Source organism: Sebastes umbrosus, chromosome 2, assembly GCF_015220745.1.
Source record: "Sebastes umbrosus isolate fSebUmb1 chromosome 2, fSebUmb1.pri, whole genome shotgun sequence".
Taxonomy (NCBI): Eukaryota; Metazoa; Chordata; class Actinopteri; order Perciformes; family Sebastidae; genus Sebastes; species Sebastes umbrosus.
Window position 1 is genome coordinate 26,911,988 of NC_051270.1, and position 10,286 is coordinate 26,922,273.

General features: G+C 43.0%; 1 protein-coding gene across 1 annotated transcript; it reads left to right on the plus strand.

Annotated features, from left to right (window-relative positions):
* Positions 1–80: 80 nt before the first annotated feature.
* Positions 81–9,451, plus strand: ctr9 (CTR9 homolog, Paf1/RNA polymerase II complex component). Its single transcript, XM_037748356.1, has 23 exons — positions 81–212; positions 2,379–2,477; positions 2,575–2,814; positions 2,908–3,025; positions 3,113–3,202; positions 3,544–3,800; positions 3,896–4,003; positions 4,092–4,328; positions 4,483–4,701; positions 4,890–5,073; positions 5,168–5,256; positions 5,357–5,542; positions 6,457–6,544; positions 6,626–6,774; positions 6,866–6,982; positions 7,076–7,221; positions 7,318–7,389; positions 7,524–7,659; positions 7,787–7,930; positions 8,025–8,173; positions 8,257–8,350; positions 8,451–8,563; positions 8,645–9,451. Exons 1-23 carry the CDS (start codon positions 168–170, stop codon positions 9,102–9,104), a joined length of 3,540 nt encoding a protein of 1,179 aa, XP_037604284.1. The 5' UTR covers positions 81–167; the 3' UTR covers positions 9,105–9,451.
* Positions 9,452–10,286: the final 835 nt, after the last annotated feature.

Sequence of the window (10,286 nt, forward strand, 5' to 3'; positions counted from 1 at the left end):
ACCTGCCCGGACACAGTTTACGGTTGCACCGCCCGTGTTTGTTTCCTGTCGGAAGCATGAAGCAGTGACAAGTAGCTGCTCCTCTCCCAGCAGACGCGCAGCGGACTGAACATTTACTCTACTACTGTCAAACATCCGGACTCAAAGTGGATCCGTCCGCAGTCAAGATGTCCCGGGGGTCCATCGAGATCCCCCTGCGGGACACAGATGAGGTAAAACTCCTGTAATGTGTAACTTTACTGTGATAGTTTGAGGAGAGCAGAGAAGTGAGCCTCGCTGCGCTGCTAGCAGACCGTGCTAACAGGTTAGCATTAGCTAGTGGATGGTTAATGTAGAGTAAAGCCAGACTGAGATATTTACATATGTGCAAGTCGAACAGAAACGTAAAGTCCAGTAATGAGTGGAGCAGCAGGTACAGACGGAACCATTAGCTAGTGAAGTTAGTAAACAAACTGCAGATCTGTGAGCTCAGGCTGTGATGTGAGTGACGTGAGGGGACTTCTTGTGATGTTGTTATCGTTCCTCTTAATGAAGCAATCCCACAGGTACAGCTTATTTAACAACTTTAAACTGCATCCGGATCTGAATTCATAATAGATGTATAGATAGTAACTTTATAAACAACAGTAAACAAACATTACTGTCTGCAGATGTATGAGCTCAGGTTAGTAACGTTAGGTCACTTATTGTTGTGTTTTCTGTCATTGCCCCTCTTAATGAAGCAATCACACATTCAATCCAACAGTTACACTTTATTTAACAACTTTAAATGAGTTTCTATAGCTTAACAGATGGCTATATGGTTAATAGCACCAGTCATTATCTTTACTTTCTTATATGTTTAAAGCTAAGAAGGCATCACTAGTATACAAACATCTGGATCTAAATGCATAATAGATGGATGGATGGATGGATGGATAGTAACTTTATTGATCCAGAGGGAAATTCAAGTTTCCAGCATCACAGTTCCATAGTGCAAAACATGTTAGTAAAAAGGCAGTAAAAAAGTTAGTAGTGCAAAGTACAAAAAATATACCAGATATAAAAATACAAGGAGATGAAGAAAACTGTTAAAACTGACTATAGTGCAGGGTAACAGCTGTGATACACGACTATTAAAAAAGTGAATATGGTGCAGAAGAGACTGTTGAAAATGAGTTTAGTGCAGGGTAACTCCAGTAGCTTAGTCTATGAAAAGTGCACTGTGTGCATTATTATCTGTCCTGCAGATCGTCCTCCTCTGTCCCTCCATAAGAGCAGTGGATACAATTATTACAAGATATATATGTATTGTGATATATGTACACTCAGTGTCCAGGCATGTAGTTTGTTGTGATGTTGAGTTGCATTGCTTCGTGCAGAGAGGTGTTTATAATATTTAGTCTAGCTGCCATTATTAATATAAATGAGATGGACAAAATATTAAAAAACACCTCTCAATAAAATACAATACAATTTAACAGCACTACGGCCTCCAAAATGACTGTAAAGTTGTATCACTGAACAACTTTGACCTTCATTAAGGTAGGATTTATTGCATCGGGCTGTTGTTTCAGCAGCACCGAGATATAGTTTATGCCACAGTTAGTGTAACTAATTAACTGACAATTGAGTGTAAAGTGCAGCATGTTGTGTTTTCTATCAAATCAATGGAAAAACTGGATTCATGGATTAAAAAAACAGACAGGAATGTCAGTTTTGGCTAATCCAGTGAATTAAATACCGTACAAAACAAGGTACTTTACCATATTGTTGATGCAAAAAGTGAGTTTGAGCTGCTCCCGTCTGGCCGTCGATTCAGGGTCCCGAGGGCGAGCCGGAACACATATAAGAGGTCTTTTATTCCCCATGCCATACAGGTACTGAATGCAAAATGACTTCAATAGGGAAGTATTGTTAGTATTTTGAAAGGTGTAACTTATCCCCATCGGTTGCTGCTGTTTCCTGCCCATTTGCACAATTGTACATTTGTTGTTGTATGTTTTGTAACAGGGCAGAGTGTTTTGCTGACTGTATGTTTTTAATGTTTGAATTTCGTGTCATATTTGAATTTATCTTTTATGTACTAGAGAAGCCAAAGACAAATTTCCACTAAGGTGGACAATAAAGTCAAAGTAAAGTAAAGTAAAGTAAAGTAAAGTAAAGTAAAAATCCAATAAATTTCATAAAGCATTGGTCACCCACAACGGCTTAATATACCCAGAGATATTACAGGGTTAGCCACCGCAGTATAAATGGTATTGTTAAAACTCTTGATATTTCCCCACAGTATGCATCGTTATATTGCCTAACCCTCATTCATAACTTAAATGATACATAGAGTATGCTGTTTTGTCAGACGTTGATGCTCAGTGACTTGAATAAATTGTATCTTGCAGGTCATCGAGCTCGACTTTGACCAGCTGCCTGAAGGAGACGAGGTCATCAGTATCCTGAAGCAGGAACACACGCAGCTGCACATATGGATTGCTTTGGCGGTGAGTCAACGGAGCTACCGCAGACAGTTGTTACATTTATTATCGTAACATAGAATGTTAGCTTGATGAATAAATTGTCCACTCTGTCTTTTTTCAGTTGGAGTACTACAAGCAGGGCAAAACAGAGGATTTTGTCAAGCTTTTAGAGGCAGCTCGTATTGACGGAAACCTCGACTATAGAGACCACGAGAAGGACCAGATGACCTGTCTGGACACCTTGGCGGCTTACTATGTCCAGCAAGCACGCAAAGAGAAAAACAAAGATGCCAAGAAAGAGCTCATCACGCAGGCCACGCTGCTCTACACGATGGCAGACAAGATCATCATGTATGATCAGGTAAAAAAAGTGATGATGATGATGAGAGAAAACTGCTATTGCGCCACTAGTTTTGCATTATAAGTAAATATAACATGCTCTTGGCTCACTCAGAACCATTTGTTGGGACGAGCCTGTTTCTGCCTGCTGGAAGGAGACAAGATGGACCAGGCCGACGCTCAGTTCCACTTTGTCCTCAATCAGTCCACCAACAACATCCCTGCTTTGCTTGGTAAGATGAATATTAAAAATAAGACATTAATCTTGATCACTGCGATTGATTCATTGAAATAATCACACGGTTGTTGTTGTTCAACAGGTAAGGCCTGCATCTCCTTCAATAAGAAGGATTACAGAGGAGCACTGGCATACTACAAAAAGGCTCTCCGTACAAACCCCGGGTGCCCAGGTAAACACGTTAACCTGCATCCTCCTCAAAACAGCATCCTGTAATCCAGATTACTACTACGACATTATTACTATTCACTACTACTGCTGGAGTCTGGTCGATACAAGATATCAATATCTGAGTATGAAAAAATCTGGTCATGATATATCTGCAAATCAAATAAACTTCTTGGACAAAGATGCCTCAAATTTGGTTATACAGAGATGTGACACCTGATATATCAGCCAATATGTACCTGCTATGTCATGCTACTATTATTATTATTGCATTTCTCATACAAAGATACGTGTTGTAGATTATTCCTCATCTATCTTCTGTCTTGTTCTTGTGTCTCTGTCCAGCTGAGGTAAGGCTGGGGATGGGCCACTGTTTTGTCAAACTCAGCAAACTGGAGAAGGCTCGTCTGGCGTTCGGTCGAGCCCTGGAGCTTAATTCAAAATGTGTGGGAGCTCTTGTTGGTTTGGCGGTTTTAGAGCTCAACAGCAAGGAGGCAGATTCCATCAAGAACGGAGTGCAGCTCCTGTCGCGGGCCTACACCATCGACCCCAGCAACCCCATGGTGCTCAACCACCTCGCCAACCACTTCTTCTTCAAAAAGGTAGTCGCCGGTCTAGTTTGTCACTGAAATACTTACACAGTTCTAAACCAGGGTGTCGTTTAACTATTACTCACACCTTTTCTGTTTTCTATCAGGATTACAGTAAAGTGCAGCATCTGGCCCTCCACGCTTTCCATAACACAGAGGTGGAGGCCATGCAGGCCGAGAGCTGCTACCAGTTAGCTCGCTCGTTTCACGTGCAGGTAAGATCCTAACTTATCCGGAGGCAGCTTACCGTTTATTCTCTGTGTTATCGCTTTACATCTCTGATGTCTCTTTCTCTCTCTCCAGGAGGACTATGACCAGGCATTTCAGTATTACTACCAGGCAACTCAGTTCGCCTCGTCCACCTTCGTGTTGCCCTTCTTTGGCTTGGGCCAGATGTACGTGTATCGAAGAGACAAAGAGAACGCGGCACAGTGCTTCGAAAAGGTTTTAAAGGCCTACCCCAACAACTACGAAACCATGAAAATTCTGGGCTCTCTCTATGCAACATCTGACGATCAGGAGAAGAGAGACATCGCCAAAGTACGTATCCTGTTACAGATTATTTCATCACAGTTACTTACATCAGTTATTAAGACGTTTTGCTGCTCTGACTACACTAGTATCTTAAAAATGTGTCTGGAATTAGCTCGAGTAATAAGCTGATGATTATTTTTTTACTGTCTTTGTTCCCTAGGGTCATTTGAAGAAAGTAACGGAGCAGTACCCAGATGACGTGGAGGCGTGGATTGAGCTGGCTCAGATCCTGGAGCAGACCGACATTCAAGGAGCGCTGTCCGCGTACGGCACGGCCACCCGCATCCTGCAGGAGAAAGTGCAGGCCGACGTTCCCCCCGAGATCCTCAACAACCTGGGGGCTCTTCACTTCAGACTGGGCAACCTGGGAGAGGCCAAGGTGTCCATCAATACACAACACAGCTTGTATTAACACGACACCCTAACATTCACTTGGGAATTCATTGGCTATACAGCACATTAACATGTTTTCTTTCATTGTGGTATTTAAAGTAGTTTTTATCATGAAGTGTGCAGAACACTGTATATTTAGTGTTTCAACGACGGGTCATGTCTTCTCTCCTACAGAAATACTTTCTTGCCTCTCTCGAACGGGCCAAAGCTGAAGGAGAGCACGACGAGCATTACTACAACGCCATTTCTGTCACCACCTCCTACAATCTGGCCCGCCTGTACGAGGCAATGTGTGAATTCCACGAAGCTGAGAAACTCTACAAAAACATCCTGAGAGAGCATCCTAACTACGTGGACTGTAAGCATGCAACATTATACAATAAAAAAAAAAAAAAGTGAGAGCAAGAAGAAAAAATATTTGTGACGAATTGTTTGAATTTTTTGGTCCACAGGTTATTTGCGTCTCGGAGCGATGGCTCGCGACAAAGGGAATTTCTACGAAGCCTCTGATTGGTTCAAAGAGGCCCTGCAGATTAATCAGGTACTTTGTCACCTGTTGTAGTCTGAATATTTTAACATCAGAATTCAATAAAATCTGACTCTGTTCAACATTATGTGACGTTTGTTCTGTTTGGTTGCAGGATCACCCGGATGCCTGGTCCCTGATAGGGAACCTTCACTTGGCCAAACAGGAGTGGGGACCGGGTCAAAAGAAGTTTGAGCGTATTCTGAAGCAGCCGTCCACACAGAACGACACCTACTCCATGCTGGCTCTGGGTAATGTGTGGCTGCAGACTCTGCACCAGCCCACCAGAGACCGGGAAAAGGTGCAGTTCAGTGATCAGCTCACTTATTGCGATGTAGCGCTTCTGCCTGTTTTCTCTTTTTTTAAAGTTTTGATATTATGATTCATACAATGTAGTAATTTCTGATGTTAGTACAGGCGCTCTCTATTTCAGGCGAGGCAGGACATATCCATGATAAAGCGCTGAGGGAAACCCTGAATTGATATTGTTTTGTATGCGTGAAGCAAGGTTAAAATAGTTTAGAATTTTCAAATAGTTTTTATTCTATTTTAGTTTTGACTTTCTGATTTCATTGTAGTTTAGTTAGTTTCCAGAAGGTTCTTTCTAGTTTTAGTTTCAGTTTCAGTTTTTTCAGAAGAGCTTAGTTTTCGTTTTTATATTTTTAGTTATACAGTAGTTTAAGTTTGTTTTTGTTAGAGACAGCTATAATGTCTCAGAAGTATGTAGCTACATATACATACAAAATATATAGTTGGAGAACTGTGTAGGAATGGACATTATGTCTAATCTTTGCACTACTTTTGTGTCCGATGTGAAGCAATTGCGGCATAGTGCCGTCTTCTGGAAGTTCAAGTCCGTTCAGTTTCTTCTTGTTTCTTTTCTTTTCTTTCTTTTTGTGGTTCAATGTCACGAGAGTTGACGGAAATTCATGCTGTCCCTTTTTTTTCCGGTAGTGATACATTATAGCTTAAAAAAACTAAAATTGAAATGAATTTCCTTTTTTCTTTTGATTAGATTTTTGTTCCTCTTTTACCGGTGCACTATCGTTTCAGTTTACTTTTAGTTAATATCTAATATCTATTCTTGATATCGTTTTTATTTTGTTTCAGTTTACTTCAAATATTTTTCACTGCTTATTTAATTTGACTTTATTATAATAACCCTGGCGTGAAGGGAAATTATACATGGAGTAAGTGTGTTTTTTGTCTTTACAGGAAAAGAGACACCAGGATCGAGCCCTTGCGATATACAAACAAGTCCTGCGAAATGACGCCAAGAACCTCTATGCTGCCAATGGCATCGGTCCGTTGAGTTTTATTTATTTATTTTAATCCGTTCTACTGTACATGTATGACGTATTTAACATAAATGCCTTGTGTACAGGTGCCGTCCTGGCCCATAAGGGCTTCTTCAGAGAGGCTCGTGACGTGTTTGCGCAGGTGAGGGAGGCCACAGCAGACATCAGCGACGTCTGGCTAAATCTGGCTCACATCTACGTCGAACAGAAGCAGTACATCAGCGCTGTGCAGATGGTAAGGGGCCTCACTTGTGATTACCTATAAAAATGAGTCTTTGTTCATGTTTTGTCTGTGCAGTTGAGTATTGTATACTGCTGCTCCACAGTACGAGAACTGCCTGAAGAAATTCTACAAATATCAGAACACGGAGGTGCTGCTGTACCTCGCGAGGGCGCTCTTCAAATGTGGGAAACTCCACGAGTGCAAGCAGATGCTGCTGAAGGTAACATGAAGAACAAAAAAATGAAAGGCTTTTATTTTGATGTTACGATATGTGGGGAGTATAGCTTTGTCTTTCTGACGTGTTTCCAACAAGGCCCGCCACGTGGCGCCCAGCGACACGGTGCTGATGTTCAACGTGGCCCTGGTGCTTCAGAGACTGGCCACTCTTGTGCTGAAAGATGAGAAGAGCAACTTGAAGGCTGTGCTCAGCGCCGTCAAAGAGCTTGAACTGGCTCACAGGTATCAGACTTGGTTTATATTGCCTTCTTCCAGTCTGATCCTCTGGCTGTCAGGTGCCTAATCCCGCAAATGTATCTCCCCCTCCTCCTCAAACAGGTATTTCAGCTACCTCAGCAAGGCTGGAGACAAGATGAGGTTTGACCTCGCTCTTGCCGCTTCTGAGGCCAGGTCAGTCTGAATTTATTCTCATCCCAGTTGAAATACATGCTGAACAATTTTTTGTTTTGAAGGAACAACAAATGCATTTTTTTCTTTATCTTTTTTAAACCGTATACTTTGGTGGGTGTGTTGTGGGACTGCAGGCAGTGCTCTGACCTGCTGAGTCAGGCTCAGTACCACGTGGCGAGAGCCAGAAAGCAGGATGAGGAGGAGAAGGAGCTTCGGGCCAAACAAGAACAGGAGAGGGACATTCTGCGTCAGCAGATGATGAAAGAACAGGTACATATGGTGCTACCATCCAAAAACCGTGAAGCTTTTTGGCAGTAACTGACCATGCTGACCATTTTGAGCTACACTAAAGCGCTTCTTATTAATTGGCTGGCTTGTCACCCTCAAATCTTGTTAGACGGATAAGCGGAACAAAGTGGTGGAGGAGCAGAAGAAGCTCCTGGAGCAGAGAGCTTTGTACGTGGAGAAGACCAAGAACCTGCTCACCTTCGCAGAGGGATCGAAGGAAATGGCCAAAGAAAAGAGGAAGGGCGGTGGACGCGTGAGTGTCTGACAACAAACTCAACAGCAGACTAACTTGCACAGAATGCAGCGTGGATAACACTTTGATTTTTTTTTTTTTTTTATCTCTTAAGCGCAAGAAAGGCGACTTCGATGAGTTTGTCAACGATGGCTCCGACGAGGACATGCCAATGAAGAAGAGGAAGAAGAGAAGGGGCGGCAGTGGCAGCGAGCAGGAGGACGGCGAGGACGGAGAGAAGAAGTCACGCAAGAAGAGGAGGAAGTTAGTCTGCTACAATGACGTTTATTTAGACTGCTGAACGAGGCTCATAAGATACTCAGAGTGAATGTTGTCTTGCATTACAGACCCGCTAGAGGAGGAGATGACAGTGATGACCAGGACGGAGCATCACGAGCCAAGAAGCAGCGTAAACCAAAAGAACGCAGGAAGGGTGAAAAGGTCCTTTGACTTTTCTGTGATTGAAGTTCTTGAAATCCTTTTGAAATGTGATTTTTTTGGCCTAATTTCTATAACATCAACATCTCTTCATCATTTTTAGTCCCAGCCTGAGCGTCTGCCACCGTCTCTCAAAGGAAAGATCAAGTCTAAGGCCATCATCTCCTCATCAGATTCTTCTTCAGATGAGGATGGCCTGAAAATAGCTGAAGACAGGTAAGAACAGAAATGTTTAAGCGTGAGTTTACACTCAGTACATCAACAGAAAGTTGTTGAGTGCACTTTCTCCCCATACAGAAACCAGAAAGACAGCGGTTCGGGATCTGACGACGAGAGTGGCCACAAGAAGCGCATTGCGTCCGACAGCGAATCAGATGGCGGTAGGAACCGATCTGGCAGCGAGGCGGGCAGCCCTTGGCGCTCTGCAGGCAGCCCTCGGCGCTCCGCGGGCTCCGAGGACGACGACTCCGGCAGCGACCGTCCAGTGAAGAAGAGGAGGGTGCAGCGGCAGTCCGACTCTGAGCAGTCAGACAACGAGAGCAAGAGGAGTCGGTCAGGATCCGACGACGAGTCCCGGCGTGGTTCGCCCGCCGCGGCGTCCGACCGAGGATCAGACCGGGGATCGGGATCAGACAACGAGGGCTCCCCGCGCCGCTCTGACGACGGCTCCCCACGTCGCTCTGACAACGAGGGCTCCCCACGCCACTCCGACAAAGGCTCGGAACGTGAAGCCTCCAACAATGATGACAGCGATTAAATCTTCCTCACAGACTTGTCCCATGTAATGCTGAGAAAACTCTCCACGTCCGCATTTTTGTTTTCTATTAAAAAGCAGGGATTTCTGTCTGTACGATGTATCTGGGAACTAGCCTAGAAAAAAGTGTAGTTTTTTTTGTTGGCACAGCGTTCTGGTGTATTCCTCACGTCTTACTGGAAATGTCTTTTCACAGATTCCGTGTTTTGTTAAAGACAGATCAAAGGATCTGAAGTGAACTAAAAGGTGTAAACATCTATTTTCTATCTCAGATGGTCAGACGAGACACTGACCCAAAAATGGGAAGATGCTTCAACTAAATGTCAAATAAAAAAAGAGAAAACAAAGAATGGTGTAAGATGTGGACTGTTACATTCTGCTTCTGTATCATAGACACAATAGAGAGATAGCATCAACTTTACTGTGTTTTTGCTGTCAACATGATTCTTCTTCTTTAGTGAAATGTCACTATGAATCAGTGTTGTAGTCAAGACCACCGAAACCTAGACCAAGTCATGACGGAGATCAGAGTGTATCGAGACCGAGGGGTTGAGACCAAGTCGACACCAAAGCAGGGAGAGTCGGAGTCGGGACCAAGACCAGACCAATGCGAGTCCCACACTGCACGACATACTTGCGATAAAAGGTGGAACAAACCAGAGGCACTCCACAAATTTATCTGATAGATCCACATTCCCATAAAAACACCCACAGCAAACAAATAAAGATTCCTCTTCAATGTTCATTGCCATATATAGTGTATGTGTGTGAATGTACAAGTGTTACCATGAGAAATGTATTCTCTATAATTAATCAAAAGGCATTTCAGAGGTGAATTTTATGTATGGGAATTTACCTTTTTCTATAAGCATTTGCAGAAATGTTTAATAAATCAGACAACAGGCAATTTATTGATATTCACGCAGTGTGGTCTTGAAATAAAATGCAGAGTCCTCTTTGTCCGAGTAAAAAATACGAGATTCCGAGACCTTCAAAAAGTGGTCTTCAGACCGATCAAGTACTACAACACTACTATGAATACCGATAAGCTGGAAGTAAACTATGTCATAAGAGGTGGATGTGCAAACTGCAAACATTAACGACCCTAAAGTTGATAACATTGATTTCAATCTACAACTAATTCAAATACTGTAGAGTCAACGAAATGGGAGGTTTGGTGATGAC

Excerpts from the sequence above, each read along its gene's own strand:
- ctr9 (XM_037748356.1), top strand. The coding sequence starts at position 168 with ATGTCCCGGGGGTCCATCGAGATCCCCCTGCGGGACACAGATGAG. Across the intron at positions 213-2,378 it reads CCCTGCGGGACACAGATGAG|GTCATCGAGCTCGACTTTGA; the intron begins GTAAAACTCCTG and ends TGTATCTTGCAG. Across the intron at positions 8,564-8,644 it reads CTGAAAATAGCTGAAGACAG|AAACCAGAAAGACAGCGGTT; the intron begins GTAAGAACAGAA and ends CTCCCCATACAG.